Source organism: Amborella trichopoda, chromosome 3, assembly GCF_054954075.1.
Source record: "Amborella trichopoda isolate Santa Cruz 75 chromosome 3, AtrichopodaSantaCruz75HAP2 v2.0, whole genome shotgun sequence".
NCBI classification, from domain to species: domain Eukaryota; kingdom Viridiplantae; phylum Streptophyta; class Magnoliopsida; order Amborellales; family Amborellaceae; genus Amborella; species Amborella trichopoda.
This window is the reverse complement of record NC_142338.1, coordinates 46,194,239-46,219,709: the sequence shown is the minus strand read 5'-3', so window position 1 is coordinate 46,219,709 and position 25,471 is coordinate 46,194,239. Positions and strand designations below refer to the sequence as shown.

General features: G+C 35.2%; 1 protein-coding gene across 6 annotated transcripts in view; it reads left to right on the top strand.

Annotated features, from left to right (window-relative positions):
• The first annotated feature begins 282 nt into the window (after positions 1-282).
• The window catches only part of EMB3006 (embryo defective 3006), a 40,933-nt gene continuing 15,744 nt past the window's right edge, over positions 283-25,471 (top strand). For 2 of the 6 annotated variants that reach the window (XM_088860927.1, XM_088860926.1), the window contains exons 1-8: positions 286-656; positions 1,249-1,479; positions 4,647-4,791; positions 6,721-6,789; positions 8,007-8,105; positions 10,537-10,569; positions 13,876-13,946; positions 22,616-22,697. In XM_088860927.1, the coding sequence (XP_088717053.1) occupies positions 4,690-4,791; positions 6,721-6,789; positions 8,007-8,105; positions 10,537-10,569; positions 13,876-13,946; positions 22,616-22,697 (456 nt within the window). In that variant the 5' untranslated portion in view covers positions 286-656; positions 1,249-1,479; positions 4,647-4,689. Of the gene's footprint in view, positions 657-1,248; positions 1,480-4,646; positions 4,792-6,720; positions 6,790-8,006; positions 8,106-10,536; positions 10,570-13,875; positions 13,947-22,615; positions 22,698-25,471 lie in introns of all 6 variants that reach the window. The other 4 variants (XM_011628706.3, XM_020673331.2, XR_016051342.1 and 1 more) reach the window with 4 other exon arrangements.

Below are 25,471 nucleotides of genomic sequence, written 5' to 3'. Positions count from 1 at the left end.
CCGCGTGAGTATTTAATCTCTCTCTTATTTAAATTTTTTCAACTCCCGCCCATTTTCCTCGCCTCAAGACCGAACCCGCACTTCACATTTCAAATTCAAATTGTTTCATGCGGGCCACTGCTGTCCAAAGGTGTAAAGCGTCCATCTTAACGATGGATGCAAGAAGGTGTTCCATCTAAAAGCAAGGGAAGCTAACGGTCCAGATGTTTTTTTACTATAATTATTATTTATATTTTTTAAATTTTTATTTATATTTTTATATTCAGGATCTCCATGTTAGATACTACCTATTTTTAAAAATTAAGTTTTAAAATCCATTTTAAAAGTAGATTTATTAATAGGCCTGCATTTCTACATATGCGGGTATGACCACATATAATAAACTTGTTCAAAAAAGGAAATCCCAACGAAAAAAAAGTTGGGAGTACATTTAAACGCGATTTTCTCTCTCTCTTCTGAAGGTTGGCCACCGTTTTTGCATCAGCCGTGAAGCTCCTGCGCTCCATTCTCCCTGCCATCGCAACCATCAGAAGCTCAGAAGCCATTTAAAAAAAGCGTCATCTTCACATCAGCAAATTGGGCTCCATTTTTGGGCCATTTTTTGCAGAGGCGAAGCTTGCTTTCAACTTTTCTCTCCTTCAGTCTTGCATCACCTGGTATGACAGAGAACTCGATTTTTTGGCCCATTTACTGTATTTCGAGCAGATGCAAATGTCAGGGTTACGGTTTTGATGATGTTTTCGGAGGGTTTTCATAGAATCAAATGCGTCAGTAAATGGTGAAAAAAATCTTTGTTTTTCGGTGTTTGTTTGGGCATTCTGTAGATCTGTTGGAGGGTTTACTCATTTTTTGGGTATCAATATATTTAGGCATGGCGCTCACCCTTTTACCCCAATTTGGGGGCTTCAGCTTCATCTGTGAACTCTGGATGGTTATTTAAATTCATAGTGCAGAGTTATAATTGAGTGCGTGTATCTGATTATTACATTATTAACTCATTTGTGTTTTATAAGGCATAATTTTGTTAAAGGGGGAATTATTTTACCCAAATATGAATTGTGTACATGGTTATCTACCTTGATAACAAGGAAAATTATGAATTAGAGAGCTTTGGTGGTGTGCATGTATGTATTGATGAGTAGGATTAGGAATTGAGCACTCCAATTTATCAATAAATATTTGATTTAAGTTTGTTAGTTAAATTTTTATTTACATTCCTTTCTTTTGATGGGGTTTGACGAGTGCCAGTGATAAGGATAGCATACTTCATGGTCTCGATAAGAGCAAGGGGAGTTTGTTTGGAGAGCAGAGAGAGAGGATGTTCACATGAACATTGAAGCTGCTCTCACTGATGCGATTGGTGAGCCTGCAATGAGACTTCACACTGCATGAATTCGCAATGATCAAGTTGTAACAGATGGTCGACTTTGGTGTCAGGATGCTATCGATAGAATTGTTTCGTGTATAAGGCAGCTTGAGGTAATCGAGTTTTATCTTCTGCCCTTGTAATCACTTTGTTTCTCGTTTTGTTTTATTCGGTTCTCTCTTTCCGATGTGTGGAATCACATGTTACTACCCTGTTTTTATTAATTGCATTTCTATTCTTTTACTTGTACTCCTCTACTGAGGTTGCAAGTTTACCGCTCTACGTTTTCTGAGTCCCCAATCATCTTGCTGCATCATTTTGCTTGTTTTTTTTTTTACTTTTGTTTATTGGAGGAGTGTATGCTAAATTAGGAGTGTGGAAAAACCATAGCCACTGGTTCCTCACTGTTATGAACTGCAGGTTCTTCCTGTTGTGAATCTTTAATTTAATTTTTATTGGGACTTTCTTTTATTATAAATTCACATATTGGGTTTATATGGATTAATTTTACTTAAAAAATTAGAATTTTCTTGTAGTACCAAGACGATTGATTTGGAGTTAATGAGAATTGAGACGATGAAAATTCTAAGCTGATGTTAGTATGGTTTGGAGTTCATGTTTGCGAACCTCTTTTTTTAGAATGGTTTCTGGTTTATTCTCTTATGAATGAATTCAATCCTGGCATTTGTTTGGTTTTCATGAAAACGGTTTAAAAAGCTCAATTGGGTGGTTTCATGGTTTTTACTGTAATAGTTTCTGGCTTTCTCTTTTTGAATGGTTGTGGTTAGTGAGATGGCTGTATTGAATTTTACTTTCGCTGGTTGATTGTCTTTTGGTGTTCTTTTTATTTCAAATGGCAATGAATTCATAAGTTCAGGGTTCAAAATTTAAAGTTTGGTCCTCATCTAGTTGGTGTGAGTAGGGCATAAGTTGTGCTTTTGGGCCGTACATTACACAAGTTTTTTTAAGCACTCTGTTTCAGCTGCCTTCTGCAACTGTTGTTGTTCCCATAACAGTTTGTTCATGGTCTTATCTGTTCATTTGTGAGTTGGTCGGTACTTGTAGAGCACAAACTGCATTCTTGTGCAGCGCATTACTAAAGTTTTCTAGGCATTGTTGCTTTCTGTGATAGTTGTTGTTACAACAATGAGCTCGTGGTCTTCTTATGATCATGAGAGAATATCAAGCTTGATGTGCATGATAGAGCTTGTGTTGGGACCGTTTGCTCATATTTATTGAAGTTTATGTGCTTGAGAGTTGTATTTGATTGTTGCTGCACTTTCTATTAATAAATGCCTCTTTAGACTTGGTTACAGACTTTCAAAGTGTATCTCGAGTCTTGTGTATTCACTTGACTGTTTGTGTTTGCTTCAATATACAACTCGTGATATGCTGCTGATTTTACGGCAGTCATCACTTCTTAGGCAGTTTTGGAGCTTGTGAGAACTGGTATTGTTTGATGTTTGTGGCTGTTGGTGCTGCTATGACTGTCACTTGTTGCAAACTAAAGATTCTTTAATTCTGTACCAATTTGAAGGTGTCATAGGTTGCAGCCACATAAAATGGAAGAACTTGATTTAGTAGAGAATAGCACTAGTATAACTGACACACATCTAAACATTATCATTCTCAATAAGCCCATCTGGTTCATTTGATGAGAGGATATACTATACCATTCGTATGTTACATCTCTACAACTATCTTATGTGACATTTCATTACTTGACCAATGAGGGTTTTAGTTCTAAATTTGGTAGGTTATAGCTCCACGGTGTTTTCTACATGCTTACCATGGATACTTCTTCTCAATATTCATACTACAACTTTGTTGGATTGTACAAGGAGCTCTCAGTACTACCATCTCATAAGTTGCTTGATCACACACTTAAACTTCCATTGCTGGGACAACTATTGAACCTTTTCAAATTGCATGTGCATAGCCTAATGAAGCTAAATGGTAGACGCTTGGCATTCTGTTAACTCTTTTGGAGCTCATAGAGCAAGTTTTCGTAGGGGGCATGGCATAACGCAACCTGTAGAATAATTTAGTTTCATTAATAGCATTGTGTTCTTGTGATCAGAACCCATGCGAAGTTGATGTTTGGACTTCTTCTAAGGGAATTTGTATTTAACTTTTCATTATTTAACTTTGTAAACTTTTTTGTTATCTAATGAGATGCTGTGCTACGGATACGATGTAATACAGTTCTTTTACGTGGAGAGAGAATGAGAGCGAGAGAAAGAATCGTAATTTAACCTATAAAAATACCGGAAAATATGATCCGAACCCTCTAATTTATTCCATACATCATGGACAACTTATTCCCAAAATATATTTTTAATTGTCCATGTGTTAGTACAGAATCATCAACTTATAGAATCAACGGTTAAATTGCATTAACACCAAACAACCAAAAATTGGTTTTCATCTTCATGCTGCCAAACAGTGTAAAATACCAGCTTTTATATATACTGGGTTCTTCTAGCAGCCAGCCACACATCATTGTGCTCAAAACCAAATTTCATATATGTCCGAATCCACAAAACTAGGTATTGAGAAAAACCAAGGATTCTTATACACAAGGTCCCAAGCGACCCATTAAGGTTTTGTTCTTTATGACATTCAAATGAAAGGCCTAGTTTTTATCCCATTCTTTTACTTTTTTCGTACCCACGAGTTTGATTTCTCCGTTTTTTTTTTGTTGTTTAATCTTCCTCATAATTGGAGTTCAATTTTTATATGGTATAGTTTCTTTTAGCTCATGTGCAATTGAATTCCTTGTTTTCTCGAGACCTCAAATGTGTATTAAATCCAAGAAAAAATGTTTTTTACTCTTTTTTTTAAATTCTTCTGTAGGTAATGTCACTTTCTATTACTTGACTTTTGTAAGAAACGAATTGGAAAGAATGCAATCTGGTGGCATGAATTTTTTTGTTTGTTTACAATGATAAATACGTTTTTCAAATAATTTTTCATCTAGCCCACCTCAAATAGTTGGGATAACGCTCTAATGATGATGATGATGAAATAGTTTGTCACCTCTAAAAGCCTTAATTAGTGTACTTAAGTTCATACGTGTTTTTGTTTAGTATATTTGATCATAGATTTAGAGTAAAGAAGGAGCCTTTGTTTGCATATTGATTTTGGGATTCATCTCTATACAAGCGTTTTTCATCAAGGTAAGCAAAAAGTAGAACTCATTCTAGTTATATTCTTATTGTGAATTTGAATCACATGATGTTTCCTTCACAATATATGATGCTTGATATTTTGACTCCAGATAATTCTTTGCGCTTGGCTCCCTTTTGTGTCAATTTCATGCAATGAGCTCAAAAGTTCAGCTTCCCTTCAGTTCAAGAGCTTCAAATTTGCGAGAATCTTTTAAATTGGCTATTCGTCCTATTTTGACTGCATGCCAAAAGGAGGTGATTATCGCAAAACTTCCATTTCCTCCCCCTCCTTTCGGTAGTTCTGGTAACCAATTTGTATACTATTTGATAATTTTCTTTTTATGCAAGCAAGTGTTTATCATGTTGTTTATTGTGACTGATCCATTTTAGGTATGTTACAGCCAAATTGTGGGTTCAAATGCCTAATTCTTGTTTATATTTATTTATTGCTGAATGTTGCGTTGTTCAGGAAGTAAACATTGGCAAGTAGCAAAATAACTACATCACATTTTGTCCTGCTTGCAAAATGCATTTATCCGCATAACATACCTATACATGGTCTTGTGATCAGCAATTCAGCACTTCTAATATCAAAACCTGCACCTTTTGTCTGTTTTATATTTTTAATGAAAAGTTCTATTTATACAATGATGCTTGGGTGGCGTAAAAGAAATAGAAGCTCTGGAGTTACTTTGTATGTACTTGGATATTTGTTGATTTAATTTGATTTATCACTAGAACAAGGCATCACATATCTAAAAAGCATTTAAAGATTTATCATCATCATCATCCAAGCCTTATCCCAATGAATTGGGGTTGGCTATGATAAGATGTGGGAAAGTTTATGTTGGCTGTTACCTATCGCAATCCACCTCTTTTACTCGGGCTTCAAGATTGTAAAAATAAATAATCTATATTTTGTTCCTAAGAAAATTCTATATTGTTTCTTTTCATTTGTTATGTTTATTTTGGCTCGGAGGTGCGAGTTAGTTCAAGTGGAAGCTCAAAAAGAACAAGAGGTAGGCCTAAAAGGACATGGTTGGAGGTAGTTCGAAAAGATATAGACTTATGACCTCACTGAGGGTATGACCCTTGCAGTCTTTATATGATGGTCGATCTACCTTCTTAACTTGGAAGATGTGCCTCACTGAGGGTATGACCTGTAATAGAGCGGAATGACGGACCGGGATTCATGTAGCCGCCCTTAGTTTATTGGGAAAAAGCTACGATGATGATGACGATGATTATAATGATGTTTGTTTTGGCTTAGTCAGATGGTTTGGAGACCATATTAGTCCTTTACTATGTGATTTAACTTATGTTCAAGTCTTGAATCCCAATAGCATTGAGCAGTTATTCTGTTGTGCAAGTTTTTATAGTTTGTAGATTAAACACAGTCGCAAATATTTAGAGTTTGAAGTGATTCTTACTTGACCACCAATGTGCCTTGCCTGCCCCTCAACCTTTTGATTCCCCATAGTATAGTTTATATGTAGTGATGCATCTCTATGTACTATTGATTGCCTTACATGACTATTCAACACTTTGCATGAGTCAGCAGTGTGGGTCCATTTTCTTTTCACATGTGAATATCATGGTAAATTAGTTGTTCCAATAATACCAATTATTCTTTCTGCTTGGGAACTGTTTGACACTATTTTGTTTCTTAGCTTGGGTCATTAGAGTTCTATATTTGTGTTGTTTTTTGTTTATTGTTTTTTATTTAGTTTAACTAATTATATCACTTTTCATTTTTAACACAGTTCATTTTTCTGTTGATGTGCTATTTTGCTGTTTCGTTTGACCTTTGAGTTATGTTTAACCCATTTATCTTTTCTGGGCATCATTTTGTTTTTTAGTATTTCTTCTTCATCCACTTTTTTATTGATTTTCATGATTTATTGATTTTCAGTATTCATGAAAACTGTTTTTGTTTATATTCTATCATGTAGCTTCATTTGATAGTCAACCGTATTTATTCTGTACATCACAGTGTTGTTTATAGCAATTCAATTTCTCAAGTATCTAATGGTATTGCTATGGATATCTTTTTATTGTTTTTTCTTTTGTTTCTCATAAATTCATTAAGTTTTTTTCCTGTACGTGCAATATTTTTGTTATTTTGGTTTCCTGTTGCTCCATATATTTGTCAGAGGAAATAAATCGTTTCTCTCAAATTTGTAGGAGTTTTACAATGTTTTCTCAACATTTAGCAATGTGGAACAAAAAGCTCTGCATAAGCTATTCATGCAGGTGTGTGTTGACTCATGGACACTTCCATTTTAATATTTGGTGGCTTCTGTTACTTAAATTTCCATAGTTATGACATGCACTAGTAGATAATTAATGGATTAACAGTAAATAGATGTTCGAATTTTTGAATGGTAATAGGGCAGCCAGTTTTAACTAAATGGTTTTCTACACAATGATAGTAACAACTGGCATTTTCTTTAAAAGTGACATGGTACTTTGTAAGTGATTTGGGGTCTTGATTCACTATTGGATTAATTTCGGTAATATGGAAATGGTTTGTAACATTCTGGTTACCTACAATTTGCAAATCTGCAATGCACTCAATAATCATCTTTTCCACATTAGACTACATCTGGAAATCATAGAATATCTATATGATTGATTACTTGTTTAGTAACTCTTGCATAAGCAATGCTATGGAAAGCTGTTTTATTTCCTTGAAGATGATAATTCCAAATGAAAATGAATTTTGATGCCATTTCTTTTTTATCAATTTTTGTTTGGGGATGGAGGGTGGTGGTGAGTGTTAAAAACAAACACCCATAGACACCTGAAATGGATGAGATGAGAAATTCGGAATGCCAAGGAATTATTGGGAGTGAATGCTTTTGAGTTCATAAAAAATAGCAAAAAGTGAAATACTAATCTGTAAAACATAACCTGAAAAGAAATACTATAAAATTGTTACATTGGCACGGAAATTTGTGAAAAAGGAGTTCTGTAAACAAACGAGATTCATGGAATATGGTTCGCTTATGGTGGCAATGCGTTCAGAAGTCGGTCATTATTTTGTTGCCTCTTTCTAAAGCATGAATAGCTTTTGCTTAACTATATTTTTTGACGTTGCTAAATTTTGTTTAGTTACATTTTATTTCTTTACAAAATTATTATCCTTTGGTCTCTATTAATTCTCGCTAGTTACTTGCATATGAAAAGATAATGCAAACATTTCTGTTTTCTTGATAGCTTTTACATTTGGTTTGCTTGAAATGGTGAATCTTTTGTTGGAAGTCCTTTGATATCTTAAAGCATTTTGAGTCACTTATAAAAAAAGTCAATTGTATGACTCTGATATGGCCATGTTGTGATATCCACTTCGAATAGTTTTATCTTGGAGAATCTTCTGTTAAAGGGTTTTAAGTCGACAGGTTGCTTTATTTCCCTTGCTCCCATTTATGAATGATGAGTCACACTTCTTCTGTTCCCTCAAATTTCAGGTCATCACATCTATGCATGAAAGTATGGAGGTACTCTTACATTTTCTGGCACATCAAAGTTCAGCTATGCTTTGTGTTTATTGTGGGCAAAGCCATCAGGTTGTTGAGTCCATGTGCCGAGATGCTTAGGTGGCAATACTTATGCTTTAGAAACGGACAATTTATTGAACATGTGACAAACATTCATTAAAAGTAAATTGTGCCGTTAAGATCTGAATGGTTGAGAATTTTCACTGTTCTGATCAATAACATCCAATGGATACAGCTGATATCTTACCACTGTAATGTGGTATGCAATAGTAAGTGGTAACATTGTGGATGGAGCTGTTCAAGTTTTGATGAAGTTGCTTTTTGCATAATTCATAACAACATATCTAATTTTTTACTGAATTTTAAGGTCATGTATGATCTGCTGGCTTTGGACAATCTTCTCTTGGTTATGGTAGTCAAAATATCCATGTTGCCATTGATGAGTTTATACTCGCATGGTACATGCCAATACATTTGACCATATTTGTGCTTATTTTATGCGTATTTACACATCCTATATTGTTTCACACTCTCTTCTTCAGGGGATTTTAGTAACTTTAGAAGTCAGGCGTAATAGTTATTTTGACTGTATAAAATTAGATTGTGGCCTGTATATAAGCAATTGGAATATTACTGTGATTTGTGACTATTGAAAACATAAACAATATGGTGTCACTCGACCTATATATAATTAAGGACTATATTGAATAGGAGTAGGATCTTTGGTAGTTGATTATTCATTACAGTTGTTGTCCAAATGCTGTTAGAAGTTTTTCGTGGAAAATTTTAAATGGACATATAGCGTCAGTAACATGAAATGCACCAGAATAAGAGTAACTTGTTGGGAGAAATGGGATGAATGTGTATATTGGAAAATATCGAATTCAATACTGGATTACTGTTGTTATCTGGTTACCAGAGGTAGTGCATGGAATCACTTCATAATTTTGAAATTTTGAATTACACTATGGTTTTTTTAAAAACAGTTTTAGGATTGCTGATCTTTGGTTAGCCCCGGTAATATACTGTGACTAATGCAACATGAAAAGAAACTAATATATACATGCCATCTCTAGGCAGTGGAGAATCTGAGGCTACATTGGAGATATAGGCTTGCTTTTAGCCATGAAACTGTAGAATAATCTTAAATGCGTTGAAGAGATATTTAGGTTTATTGAGAAATTACTTCCTTCTTTCCAATTGAAGTTGTAAGATGTCGGAGACATGCTGTCTAAGGGGCTCAGGGATCTGATTCATAAGACTGATCAGATGTACGCCTGGGTGACAATGTAATAAAGTATGTTTTTAGGAACCCCAAAATAAGATCTTGTGTTCCTGATCGATGTTAAAGTGTAAGGATCCATTTTGTCAGATTTTCTTAAACTCTAGGTTAGTAGATATAGCTCCATCATTGCTGTAAAAAAAAAAAAAAAGAAAAGAAAGAAAGTAAGCTTGTGAATATCAATTTTATTAGTCGTCTCATTTTTGCTTAAGACTTGGTAATTGCGGAGTGGTTGCCATGATAATGGTGTTATAGGGATTAGGGTAACTGGTTGAGGTCCAAAGTAAATACTCTTTGTATCGCACAAACTCCTTGGCTTTGAACTTTAATGTCCAAAAACTTGGAAGGTTCTTAAGCTTCATAACTATTGAATTATGTTCATGATTTTCGTTAGACATGGTGTATATTTGGATTAATTTCATGATTTTTTAAGGATAGCTGTAAAATTGGATGCAAATAACAATAGTTTCCATCAAAATGCTATGAGTTGTTGTGGAATGGATGCCTTCACTACATGGGGATTGCCTTGTTAACTCTCTTGATCTAGGATGCTTTTTTGCCATTTTATCCTTCAGTTTTCTTTTCTTCTTTATTCTTTTGCTCATGTCCTATTTATTGCACCTCTCTTGCAAATTGAGATAAACCAACCCCCCCAACAACCCAACTCCCCAACCCCCCAAAACCCAACTCCCCACCCTACTCCAACAGAGAGCGAGAGAGAGAGAGAGAGAAGAAAAATAAAAAGGAATTTTCGATCCCAATTTCTGAATGTTGTTCAAGTTTGCGAGTAGCTATTCTAGATGTGATACAGATGATTAACCACTTGTCAGGGATCAAGTGGTGAGTGACAATCCACTTAGAACTGAGTGCTTTCTCATTGGAAAGAACCTCGAAACTCTGAGGGGCTTATTGGTCTCCTTTTCTATTAAATTCAATGCTTCTCCCAGCAGGGGCATATTCTAATTATAATTTGATTTTGTTCGTCAAATTTCCTCTCTAACTTTCATGGGCAGGTTATCGTGGCTGTATTACTTTTTGTCTTTTCTTCCTTGAACATGTGATGTAATCATAATTTGCCTTTATATGTATATATATATATATACATATATGTTATATATGTTGTAGTCTTGACTAAGCTATGGTCAATTATTGTAGTCTTGACTAAGCTATTGCATGTTTTAAATTCTTCATGAACTTATCCTTCGAATAATATTACAGGAGGAATTTGAGTCTATCTGTAAAGAGACACAGGTATGTCTATTTATACTTCTTTCACCTTAGTTTTGGAATTCAAACTACTACACACAGCTTGCTTTAGCTATGGTAACCAACATATTAATCTACTTGTGTCATCAACATTATCATCCGAGCTTTATCCCAATTATTTGGGGTCGGCCACACGAATCATGAAATAGTTGGGATAAGGCTCGGATGATGATTATGATATTGATGATGATGAAATAGTAAGGGTCGGCCACATGAATCTAAGCAAAATACAATATTACTTTATGAATGAATTAGGGGTAACATCACTCTTCTTTTGCTTCCTCTCTATCCCTCTCTACCTATGCCACAACTTGTTTTTCTCTGTCAAGCATTTAAGGTGATATTTTAACATAAGCGATTGTTTCTACAGATATTAAGTTATAAATGATTGCATTTTTTCACAAAGACATACATGCATATGCGGCTTGTACTTTATTAGTTGTCCTCCGAGATTTTACTTACAAAGTTGAACAAATTGATTGCCTGGCACCATTGTATCATAGACATTGTGCTTCTTGATTATGAACTTTGTATACCGAATGAAAGTAAGTTACATTTACATCAAGCACATATCATTGTAGATTTCATTGAATTATCTTAACACCACATTGTCAGAATGCTAAACACTACACATGCTTCCTGTTTATCTTTGACAATTTATGGATTGTTCTAATCTGAATGTTAGATTTGGACTGTCATTAGAACAATTCAAGGTGAAGCGTGTGTCTACTGCCATAAAATCATCTATTTGAGAATTAAGCTATCTGCTAATGCTTCTTTGCTTTAACCCAATTCAAGTTGCTGTTAATCATCAGAATACATCGAGAATCCAACAAGCATTTGACTGCAAAATGTCGATTTATTGTTTTACTTTTTTTCTTGAACAGAGCTCATAGCCTTTTGTCAGTCATGCTTGAGCAAACGAACTCTTGGAAATGTGCTGCTTTGGGAAAGGAAGTTTGTAAATTATGTTGAACGAACGCCAAAACATATATTCACTAATGTTTACTAGGCAAATGACATTACAACTCATGTTAACACTTGTACACATGAAGAAATGTAGAAATTAACGCTAGTCCATAGGAACTTGGCAAAAAATTTGCTCATGTTAAAGGCCACTGATACAGCTAGGATCCTATTGTCAAAAATTCCATGCATGCGTCTATGTTCGTTATATCATATCTATTCTGCATATAAAGGCAAGGAGCTAGGGACACATGACATTCAATAAAAATATGAATTATATATATATATATATATATATAGGGAAAAGATCCTGTGTGCCCAGGTGCGTATTGCTCTAATAAACGCTCACGACCCAGATTGAATCTGAGCCGATCTAATGATCATCGATGTCTGATAGTGTTTCGAATTCCAAATCACTTGAAATTTTAGGCATGTGTTTTTCAAAAATAGGCAAATCAATAAAAAATTTCAACTTGACCAAAATACCCCTAAAACGTTTCTTGGGGTATTTTTGTCAAATGCTTTTTTTGCGAATTATTATTTTTATATTTTTATTAGGCGTACCTTGATGAGAAGAACACACTTAAAATTTCAAGTGATTTGAATTTGTAGAAAAAAACTTTAAAATTAAAGTACCATCAGACATCTGTGAGCATCAGGTCGGCCGCAGAATGGCCTAGATTCAATCTGGGGCATTCACATATGGGCGTACAACAGTGAATCCCATATATATATATATATATATATATAGAAGATACTACAAAAACGTCTACAGGCGAAAATGAACAGTGATCTATCTTATCCTCATCACCGTCCATAGTTCATCGCACGGTCACGATTGTCCGGTAGTATTTACATAAAAAAAAGGTGAATCTACAAAAAATGTCAAAAAAATATTTTACATGAAAAAAATTAACGAAAATACCTTCGAAAAGTTTCGGAAGTATTTTAATCAATATTGTTTTTTGCGAATTATTTTTTTTATATTTTTATTAGGTGGGCCTCACTAAGATGTACGTACGCTCTAAATTTCAAGTCATTTTGATTTGTAGAAAAAAAATAAAAAATGAAACATTACCGGACAATCGTGACCGATCGATGAAATTTGGACGGTGATTAGGGCAATCAAAATCACTAATCATTTTCACCTATAGGTGTTGAGACGAATTTTCCTATATATATATATATATATATATATATATATGTGGAAAGTGTAGAATTCCTTGTAGAGTACCTATTTAGAGGAGCCTTGGAAGTGGGACAATAGCCTACCTCTTACTCCACTTCAAGATCTATTTCCTCCTGCACTAAATGTGATGTAGAGAACTTGATGAAACATGGAAAAATTAGGAAGAAGCACCCAATTTTGGAGAAACCCTAGGGTTTTCTCCTACCTAGAGCTAAAGCCTTAGGTTTATTTTACACGACAAAGTCTTTTTTATTAAAGAGGAATACGTGAATGACTCTCCAGCCCATCCATGCCCTTATATATATTGAAAATTTAGTGTTTTGGACAATATTTGTTCCTACAATTTAACTTTTGACCGAAAGGTCCTAACTTAAATATGACTTGAAACTAAACTCCCTAACTTTAATTATAATATCTAAAAAATCCTTAATTGGTCTAACAATGAAATAAATAAATAAAAAACATCTAAAATAGTTTTAAATACTAAAAAAAACACCAAAACTATTTCTTGCTCTTATTGTTCTTGGAATCCCTCATTGGGTTTTCATCCTCCGAATATGAGTGAAAATTAGGAGGAATCTGTCGCTCCTATAGAAGATACTTGTGGCTACTTGTTCTATGATCTCTAGCAAAATGCCTTTGTTGGTAATTTCTTTTTGGGAATATATAATAGGATGTTTAATTGGAAAAGGAAATTATCCTTCGGATGTAAGGAGAAATTCTTTATCTTGAAGATTATTTACTAGATTCAAAGTCTTATTTCTAATCCTCCAATTTTAGGGATTTTGAAAGAAAGTTATACGTATTTTCCTTTCGTGATCGTGATTGAAGTAATTATAAGTGCATTGAAAACACGCATTGCACATGCCTCTTGCTAGTCAATATTAGTTACAAGTCTTTGACAAAAAGGTTGACATTAGAGGGCCTCATTGTACTATTATAATTAAAGGTACATTCTGTAATCTGTTTTGCTCATTTTAACTTTTTGGACATGATATTTTAATTTTTAATATTTTGGGAATGTTCTACTTGAATCTTTTAAGATTGTTCTATTGGTATGTTTAAGATTATCAATTAGAAAAGGGGTGTTAACATTTAGAATGAGTTTGGTTATTAATGCATTATTCTTCTGTCAGGTGATTGATGCTCTGGATGCAATTGATGTGCTCGTTGAAAAACAAAGTAATGACATTTTGCAGGGAGACGGGTGAGTGGTAATATTCTTGGGAGTTATTTCTAATTTGCAGATATTTGATGCATATGTATTATGTTGCATAACTTGATATAATGTAGGCCTTTCTAGGAGAACAACCACATGAAATCTTTTTTCTAGGAGAAAAAGATTCTCAAGTTTAAAATAAAGAAACATGTCATATACATTTTCATCTCACTATTTTAAGAAAATTGGTTATATCCAATGTTCAGTATGGTGTAGGCGGCCGCCTAGGCGGTGAGGGGGCTGGGCCGCCTTGGGGATAAGGTGGCTGCCAAGGCAGGGTCTCAGACCCAAAATACCCGTTAATTTGTTTTTGTTTTGTTTTTTTTATTTTTCTTTAAATTTGGATCCCCCACACCTCCCCCCATTTTATGATATATAAAATTGTCTGTTTTATATTGTTTAGTTGCCAGAAGCGCACAAATCAAACCTAAACATTAACAACTTTGGATTGTAAATGAAATAATTATAACTTTCGTTCAACAAAGCGCAGCGGCCAGAGAAAAAGATATAAAAGGGGGCATAAACTGGTTTAAGAAATATCTTGCCGGTATTAAGGGGGGTGTTGCTCCATGTAAAAATGTTCCTGAAGTTATCAGAGAGGAGATAAAGCAATATATGAGTTTTGTAAAGAAAAATCGGAACAAAATCCTTGTCATTTGTATGGTTCTATTTCGGTTTCTTCTAGAAGAAGTGATCCGGGTTGAAAGTATAGCTATAACCCAAAACCAAACCATAAAAGTTGTATAAGGTGTAATTTCTATGAAAAAGATACCAATCGGGCTATTGACCGATTCAAGAAACACTTTGCTAGTATTAAAAGAAATGTTGCTTATTGTAAAATGGTTCCTGAAGCTATTCGGGATGAGAATAGATAATTTATGAATTTAAAAGAACCAGAAAATGATGAAAATGAGGCTTGTTCGATGGAAATATCTACTCCAGGTTTTTTTAGAAGTGGTGATCCAGTTGGGAAGTGTAGTTATAACCCGAATTCGAATGACAAAAATCGTATTAAATGTAATTATCTTAAAAAAGATATTAATGGGGGCATTTACCGGTTTAAAAAACACCTTGCCAGTATTAAAAGGGATGTTGCCTCGTGTAAAAATGTTCTTGAGGCTGCCAGGGAGAAGAATATGCAATATTTGAATTCAGGGGAGCACAAAAAGATGAAAAGGTAGAGCAACCAAGACTCCTAGGGCCTCATCTGCACCTGCTGGTAATAAGGAGGTAGAAGAAGAGGAGGAAGATGCAGATTCAAAAAAAACGGAGGAAGACAAGCATTATATTGAAGACGGAGACGACTGATGATAATGGCCTCGAATCTGATGCATATGATGCGGCTTACCCTATTCCTTTTGATGATGATGATTGAAGACACTAAGTGTTGTGTGTTGATTGTTGAGTGTTGACTATTGTGTCCTAGACTGTAGTCTGTATATTTTTTGAATTTCTATGGATTTTATTTTTCGTATTTTTAGTTTCCACTTTCTATTTTCTAGTTCTACTATCTTACTTTTGTGTGTACACTCATAGTGTATTAGACTATCTGCGTATGCTTGTATGCTTTTACTATTTTAGGGTTTTATCATTGTATGAAAATATGGATTATGGTCTTATGGATTATCAAAATTCTCAAACTTTTTTTTTTTTTCAAGTGGGATTATTGTTTTATGGATTATCAAAATTCTTATGGATTATGGTCTTATGAATTATTAAAATTCTTATGGATTATCAGCATCAGATTATCTTTTTCTTCCTTTTTTCAATTGGGCTACCCTGGTTCTGGGCTCTCGCCTAGGAGATGGACGACTTGGACTCCAATGGCCGTCTCGGTGCTGCCTAGCGCTTTTTGAAATAATGATTATAACTCAAAATGAACATTAAAAGATAAAACACATTGCACAAACAATTATTTAATGAACACTTAAGAATTAATCAATTATTAAACTAATTAATAAGATAATAATTCAAGATTCTAAATAGACAATAACATAACAAATATATATCACAAAGTATCTAAGAAAAATTACAAATAGCAAACAATAGCATCATTAGACATTAATGTAAAAAAATACAAAACATAATGAAAACTCTTGAAATATACCCCTTCTTGAAGTGGACTCGATTTCGGGTCAAACTGAAATGTTTGGCATCCCTAATCTCCTCTTTTACAACCCTTATAAGCCTAAAAACGATTGGGGTTGAATATCCTTTAATATCGTGAGCTTTCTATGATTTCGGAAAAAAATTTGATCTCTTAAAAAATCTTCAATTCTAGTTTTTTTTCAAGTTATTTATCTCTCTAAAGTTCACTAAATTTGTTTTCGGGGGCAAGAATGATTCCCCAAACCCTTATCCCCCCTTTTAAGGGGGTAAAATGTCTTTTTTTCCCCCACCCAAAAAACAATTTCTGCCAAAGCCCTGCGTGCTGCTTAGGCGGGCGCCTAGTTTCGCCTTATTGACTTCCTAAGACTGCCTAGTTTTGGCACCTAATTAGTCCCGCCTTAAGAACGTTTTGGCATTTTTTGAAAATAGCCGCCTTGGCGGCTGCCTAGGCGGTCGGGCGATCAACTTTTTGAGTATTGGTTATATTACTTTTTTTCATCATTTTATTTCCCATCCCTTCCTCTTAATCTTCGTCTTTCTGTGGCCCACACACACGCTCTCTCTCTTTCTAACTCCAATACCCAAGATACTTAGGCCTTTCTTTAACCTTGCTTTTGTGTGGTCCGTGTGTGTGCATATGGTGTGGTTTATTAAGGTGACAACCTTACTTGTAGAAGTAAGGTGGTGGTGTCCTATACCTCCACTTTAGTTGGACGAGATAGATTATTTAACCTTCATGTAGGATTGATGTACTTCATAAATGTATTCCATATATAAAAGCATCCACCCACTTTTGAGTGGAAGAAAAAAATGGGCCGCTTTCCTCTTAGGTGGTTTCCCCTTATGCCTAGGGGGCAAACCCTAGGTGGTAAATGCCCTAGGGCAAGTAATGTGTGCTTTTGAAATCTTCACAGAGTCAAGATTTTATCAAGTTTTTTTGAGATTTGGATATTTGACAAGTTTGAGAATTCATCTCAAACTTTATTTATTTATTTTTATTGGATTCATTGTGAGCCACGAAGTTACATGGGGAACTATTGGATGATTCAGAGATTCATAGTCATCCAAAACTTTGAAGATCAAAGCGCAACAAAGGTTAGTTTTTTATCTTCATTTTTGAGATATCTTCCTTTTCTTTAAATGTTCTCTCTTTTGAGAGGACCCCTCCCCCCCCCCTGTTTAGGAGTGGTCATTCTTTTCTCCAAATATCTTCCATGATTTCTAATTGGAGTGGAGACGTGGATGCAAATAATGTTGCCTAGATAAAAATGATAAGAAAAAAATCTAGTGTAAATTTTGTGAAGTTACAAATGCAGGGACTAAGAGATTTAAGTAACACTTGCTTGGTATTAAGGGGTATGTTGCCCCATGTAGGGACGTTTAGAGAAAGGTTAGGAAGGAGATTCTTGACTCTTTAGATGCGGAAAAAAAGAATAAGGCGTGAAAAGAGGTAAGTATCACAGAGTTGTGGGCATGCGTAAATGTTTTTCTTGATTATGGGGATGATGATGATCCAGGGGAAATAGAAGTCGATTCATCTTGAAGTTGTAAGAGGGAATTGCGGTTGGCGCTGCCTCATATGTAGGGGCCAATGGATGCCTTTGGTCCCCAAATCTCGAAGTTGCAGTAGATAAAGAGAAAAAGGAAGATCGACTTGTGTTATTTAGTAATCAGTATGTCAGGTGGGTATTACTTTAAATGCGGCTTGCATATGCTACTTTTATACAATGTTTGAAGTAATTGGTAATTTGAGCCAGGTTTAAGGGCCCAATCCGATATGACCTTAAGGAGCCATTGCTTTGGAAGGAGGTAAGCTCATAAAGGCCATGACCTATAAGGGTGTAGGGGTCTAGTATGGAGTCACAATTATGATTGATACAAGGAGGGATAGGAATAGGAGTGTGATGATTTGATGTTGAATTGGTTTTTATTGACTATTTTCATTGTCCGTTAATGCACTTGATGAAGGACATGATGCATGTTAGATTTTGTTTTTGGTTCATTAAGGGTATGGATGAGGTTGGGGAAGAGCATGCAATTCAGGTAGTAGTAGACAATGCTACAGCCAATTTGACTGCTGCTAATTTGTTTCAGTAAGAGTGGCTCTGTATGTTTTGGGGGTCGTACACAGCACACTGTATACGCTTGACATAATGGTAATGAGCTTAACATGTGGCTCGTTTACTTTTGAGTGCTGGAGTTCCTTTGAGATGATAAGTTGGCATCTGCCATTTTGCAGTTTGGATTTTGTAAAGATCACTACATTAATATTAGACTATTTGGTTTTGCGTGGTTGTACTTGTTATCATTGATAATTCACTGTTTCAATTGCATGGTCCCTCATAAAATTATCGGAGACAATGATTTCATGCAACAATTGTATTGCAATATAATTCAACAATCTTCAAAAACCATGTTAGGGTCGTTTATTTGATCCAAAATTTAGAATATACACCCTTTTCATTCTAATGAACAATAACAAAAATTAAAAAATTGAAAACACAACCTCGAAAGTGTTGTTTTAGCCCAATTAACATAGACCGTCTATTTTGATAAGAAGCTTAGATGTAGGCCTTAGGAGGATTTTTTCTTGTCCAATTTTTTCAGATGACTTTATTATCATTAGATGAACAATGTTAAAAAAGGAAAAAATGATTTTGAGTTTGTAAAGGCTAAGATCTTGAAATTCACAAAATGAATGGTCTAGATTCGTTGTTGGAGAGGATTCATTTTCACTATATCTAGGATTCAAATTGAACTTTTTTTTTTTTTTTTGGGACTGATTATTCACATGAAGAGAGTGTGTGTGCATACAAATACCACAAACATGGTTTTCTAGAAGTGTGGTTGCATTATATTATGATACAACTGTTGCATTAGATCACCACCCAAACTTATATGCATTTTTACATATGAGTTTTATCTTTTTGGAAGGCTGTTTTTACTTCAGGGATTTTTACAGTAAAACATGTGTCTACTTTATTCTTAATAAACATAAATATTTCTAGCTATATTACAAAAGAGTTGATGCATGTAACTGTGGCATAATAGATTTTTTTATTGACTTGACCTTTTCTTACAAGATAGAGAGTTGCACTCTGAAGTCTCTCTAACCTCTCCCATCCCTTTCTCTAATTTCTCATGCGTCCTTTCCAACTTCTCTCTCAGATAAGTGGATTCTCCTCTCTCTCCTTACCTTCTCTCTAACCAGTAGATGAAGAAAAATAATGGGAGGATGACACTAAATATGTAGTGAGAAACCCAAGCCAGGGAGACCTAAGATGAAAGAGACAAGGAATGCTGTACATTTCAGTCCAATGATGGAGAGATAGATCTTTGACTTTCATTCCCAATAAGGGGGAGACGAAGATAGATGTGTGTTGCCAATGCATCCCTGGGGGAATGGGATTTAGAGAGAGAGGAGAAATTAGAGAGCTTGAGAGAGGAGGGATTTGGCTTGTCTTGCAGCCTAAGGAGCCGAATTAGCTGACAGTCAATGGGCTAATTTACCCCCTTAATTGCTCTTAGATATGATACGAAGGGTTGAGGAGCGCGAGAAAGCATTGGTGGTTGTGCCCTAGTTTGTTGGCCATGGATTGAGATAATGAAAGATATTGTGAAGACACACTATAGTGTGGAAAGATAGCTTTCCCTATTTTATTGAAACAGGGGGTCTGAGATTATTGCTCAGTAGTGGGTTAAGGGGAGATAGAGCAGCTTGTACTTGAGAGAGAGAGAGAGAGAGAGAGAGAGAGAGAGAGAGAGAGAGAGAGAGAGAGAGAGAGAGAGAGAGAGAGAGAGAGAGAGAGAGAGAGAGAGAGAGAGAGACTTATTCATTAATTTGCTGTAAGTTGGAGTCTTGGGAGAGAGAGCCACCTTTTTCATGGGTTAGATAGACAAGAGAGGGTTTGTGTTTTTTAGAGAAAAAGCGAGAGAACCAAGTTAGAGAGATAAAGAAGGGGATTTTGTGGTTGGTGGGTAGGAGAATAGAGAGAAAGAGGTTAGAAAGACTAGCATTGTATTGAGATCCAAGAGGATTAGAGAGAAGGGTCGTAGGGTGGGTTTAGAGAGAGATAGGGGGTTTGTGTTTTTATGGGTAAGATAGGTTTAGAGAGAGAAAGAGTTGTAAGCTGAGGTTAGAAAGAGGAGATGGTGTTCTTGTTGAGGAAAAGAGCCTTAGAGAGAGAAATGAGTTGAAAGTTGCAACTATTATTGAAAGCATGACAGATGGGTTTTCAAACCTCACCAACGTAATCCCTCTCTTATATCCAAGAACCCTTCTCTCTCTTACCTATCTGTTAGTGTTGGCATGTGGCTGGTGTATGCTTCATGTGCCGGTTAGGGAGAGAAGTTAAACAGAGGGGGACGGAGCTCAGCAGGTCGAAAGTTAGAGAGAGGGGACAAGAGGGTTTGAGAGAAAGGAGGAAATTATATTTTTCAATTAAAAATGTGTAAATGTCCTACGCAATCTCACGGATCAACGTTTGTTATAAAAAAGCTAAGTACATTTGTGTTTATGTAAAAAAGAATAGTTAAATGTATTTTAATATAAATATATTTTATTGTAAAATCCTTTTACTTTATTCATTGTAATTTGTTGAAAATCACCAAAACAATCAATAATTAAGGAATATTATTATAAAGCACAAGGTATATATTTTATAATTAATCGAATAATATTTTGCAGAATATATCAATAAGTAATATTATGCATAATATATTAATTTATGATAAGATAAACTAATTCTCATAAGGTTAATTGTCTTTCAAACACCTTAATTAAGTAGTGTATTTGTAAGTTTATAGATTATTTGATTTCTTAGCCGACCCTAAATAGTTGGGATAAAGCTCATATGATGATGATGTTATATTTAGTGGTTTATGTTTTTGAAGTATTACTTAGTTGTCTAAGTTTATGGCACATACATTTCCAAGAGGTGCATACAAAGAGAACAAAGATGCTTGAGCTAGAGAGGCTCCGCTCAATAATTTTGTTTTTGTCAAGCATAATTTATGAGAAGGGGAATCCCATTGCATCCAAAGACTTGGATGATGCCTAGGAGTGGATGGTTGAAGGCCTTGGGATTGAGGATGTCTTTCTTATTGAGGGTTTGACTTGGGACATGGTTGAGGAGGCTTTAAGGTAGTTTTCCAACTCAAGGAGGGTCATGGGATCAATGACCACCACTCCTATTTCACAGGAGAGGAGGAAGATAGGGGAGTCCCTTTTCTCAAGAAATTGAGTAGGAGGGTCATTTTGTTGAAAAGGATGATACTTGTGATTTGTGGTGATGATGATGGTTTGGAATCCGATCGAGGTGCTCAAGAGAATGTCAATGATTCTGAAGAAGATGATGATTAAAGACTAAATTCTTCTTAAATTTCTTTTCATGTTTTGTATCATTTTACTTTTATGACTTTCTTAGTTCTTATTCTATTGTGGCCATGAACTTAGGATTTTTGTATTTCGCACACTATATGGAGTTAAAGTCTATGGACTGTGGAGTCTGGCCATGTGGTTGTGGTCTTGTATTTAAGTTATTTAGTTTGGGAAAGTATACAAAGTGATCATTTATTTTTCGTACAAGGACCTCAAAATCATTCTGGTTTGTTAGATTTCAAATCAAATCGTCGTTGAAATGTCATTGACTAGATTCATAATTGCGAGAAAAATTTCTTGGATTTTGTGGCACACCCTAAGCCAAATTTAACATCTAATGGTTAGGAGTAATTGTGACCTCCTTGTAAGAAAGATAAATCTTCTCATAGTATAGAACCGTTTTAGTTTACGGTCTTTATGGATATTCGAGTATTTTATAGAATACATGTAAATGCATAAGTATAGAAAAGTGATACACTTATATGCCTTTAGACCGTACATATATGCTTCTATGTTTCGTCTGGGATGCCTTGAGACTTGGACGCCCACCCAGTGCCTAAGCACTCAGCTCTCTATCTCTTTTTCCTATATATATATCAGTGGGGGGGGGTGGGGGGGGGGGGGGGAGGGAAATTTATCACATTATCCATGAGAGATGAACAATCTAACACTTGAGCCATATCTTTTGATTTAATATCAAAATACTTATAAAAAAACACATGATCTTGAGCAAGAATAGTTAAAAATGGGTAGTGTGTTAAATTGTTCATCTCCTAAGCGTATATTTTGATAAATTTCCCAAAATACAAAAGAGGGCTAATATGGTCAATCGGCCATCTAGAAGAGTCACATGAGGATGGAGATATCCTATTTCTTTATCACAAACTTCAGATATCACATTTCCTAAAAAAAGCTTTAAGCTATTTTTTTCCTCTCTCTACTTAGTTATTGTCTTGATCTGGGACCTATTTGGTTGGAGCAAACTGTCGAATCATTTCTTTTGATCCTAAAGTCTGTGAGAGGAGTTAAAAGTATCCATAAATACATGTCATTGGGGTTCTTCACAATTGTGGGAGCTAATTCTTCGTTTATTAGAAATAGAACTGTTTTTTCGTCTATATATGATATTTTAATGCCTTATGGGAATTTGGATTGCTCCTTGTTGCAGGAAATCATTTGATACTGTGAAAGAACAGTTGACAAGACAAAAGAAGGATGAAATCCTTTACTTAAAGAGCAGGCTAGAAAGGGTAAGATAAATGGAGAGGAGAGTCTGAACCTTTAAAATGAGAAACTTGTTTCCTTTCCCTCTTTAATATATATATATATATATATATATATATACTTGTTTCATGGTTAGTGGTTAATAATTATGTTCCTAAACTGATGAAAGTGTTTCTAATTTATGGATCATGCAAGAATTCCTACTTTATAAATTTACAAAATTAGTATTGTAGTCAATACAAGTGTTACCTAGGCATGAACATAAGGTGTTTATTTAAGCCTGAAGCATACCTTGTTTGCATGCAAAATTAAATAGGAAAAATGAATAGGGATAGGTAAGCTACCACAAGAATTTTCTTATGTTTGTTTTTTTGCTCTATGTTGGGTCACTAAATTCGTTATGTGCCTGTGGTATATATCTTCACCTAGGCGAAAACGTTTTGCCGATGAACTTGATTTCACCACAGTAAGCTCTTTGCCACAGTGAACTTCACTGTCCCATTGTTTATGTGTTCTAACCATCAAGCACACACTCACACATATTATTCCCTCATTTGTAGATTTTATATTATTTTGTGAACCTTTTTTTTATTGTCATGTAGAGCTTGAAGGGCTTGAAGCCACATCACTTTGATGCGGCTCTTCGCTCTTTGATGTTTGTCTTTACTCGCGGTTTTATTCCCTCTCTCTCAACAATGTCACCCGAGGTGATTTTTTTTATTAGTTTGTGTACTCATATTCAAGGTGAGAGGTGAAAAAATGAGGGGTGTGGGAAGAAGAAAAGGAAAATGAAGGATGTTCCAAACGGATAATAATGGGAAGCATGGGACTTGAAGAAATCGATTTTAACAAGCTCTATAAATTTTATTGAGGACCATTGACCTTCTATTTTAGTTTGAAATTGAGGTCCCTAAACTATTATACCATTTGGAAGCAGGATTAGATAATCTATGATTCTAAAGATCTTCGAAAGTGTGACTCAAAAGTCTTTCGCTTCAATTGTAGTCAGGGTTGTTTCTGGTCAGCGAACTTGCCGGTATCGAATTGTAACTTGGAACCTTTTCGGGTTAGGGGAGTTTATCAGTTGAAGAAAGCAAAATTTTCTCGTGCTCCAAATCCCAATCTATCAGTCTCAATTTTTCGAAATAGGATCTAACATTTGATGGGTTAATTGGAAATTTAATTTTGAAGTCCATACTTATATTCGCCTCTTGTTAAGGGGAGATTTAGACAAAAAAAGTTGATTAAAGGCAAATTAAAACCAACAATTTTGATGTGAAACTTTCATTAAATGGCTATTGGAAACTTGCTGAAAGCATTACCCCAAGATTTTGTAAAGTTGGATCAATTTTTATTGAACTCGATTTTGGAAGGCGGCAGTCCATGGTCCAGTTCTTGCTGAGGACCTCAAAGTGGACTATGTATTGAAGAAACCACGATCATCACCATCATAGTCAGAGTCGTTTCTCAACTAATTGGGGTCGGCTGCATGAATCGTGGTCCATCATTCTGCTATACTTAGAGCCATACCCTCAGTGAGGCCATAAGTCCCTATATTTTTTCTCACAACTTCCAACCATGTCCTTTTGGGTCTACCCCCTGTCCTTTTTGAGCCTTCCACTTGAACTAACTTTACTTCCTAACAGGTATTGTATTGGGTAGGCGCATCACATGGCCTACCCACATAAGTCTACTTTATCTCATCTTATCGTGTATTTATGCCATACCTAAATTCTTTCGAATGTATTAATTTTTAATTTTATCCCTTGTCTTGCCACTCATCCATCTCATTATCCTCCTCGTAGTTACATTCGTTCTATGGATATATTGTTTCTTGACTGCCGAACATTCCACCCTAAAAAGTAAAACTGGTCTTATAGTGGTCCTATAAAACTTGCCTTTCAGCTTTCCTGGTATGTAGCAACCAAAATGACAATACAACTCGAGGTTTGAAATAAATAAAAAAAGATAAGTGACCAAGTGCCATAGGGTATTCCAGCATGGGAATCTGCACCCAAACAAGGGGGGCCCAACTTGAGGGGTCCCTGGTGCCACGTGGCCACCCTATGGCCACATGGCATCCACTTGGACGTCTTTACATGAAAATAAGCCCAAACAATTATGAAAATCACATTTTTGGTGATTTAAAAAATCCAAAAAAGTTCTCAAAAAATTCTAATGAATATTTAAATCATATTTAAACTTTTTTACATCATTTTTCATTAAAGTAAAATCGGACAAAAGGTATGTGAGATCTCGCGGCTTTGATTCTAGGTATCAATGTACTCTATCGGGCTAGCATTGAATGATGTTCTGCTGTATCTCAAGTTGTCCCAATGCACCTATGCTCTAAAATCAATGGCATGGACATATAATTGGACACGTCAAAGTCATTGAGGCAGAGCTTCCCATCATCAGGTTCTCAATAGCTTGCAGGCGCACTTCTGTGGGACATATTCCTACTGAAATATATGGGTCTTCTCATTACACATGTGCACTGACTATTCTAAGTTGGATAAAACTTAAGAAGAGTGACTTCCCTTCCGAATGAAAGCGCACTTTCCATGGAATGGTGTCGTGTCAGGTTACAAATTCATGTCCCATGAGTCTTGACCATCCCATATAGGGACTCTCACAAGCACACGGGCTCTATACTACTCAATTGGATTCTCCAAGCCTTGGATAATCACAATTAATCATGAGGCATTTTAATTGAAATTCCTGACTAGGAAGTGACCCTCACACCTCCTTGGGAAATTGATTTCTCAAAATATAAACTCTTAGTGCCTCATGTACTCAG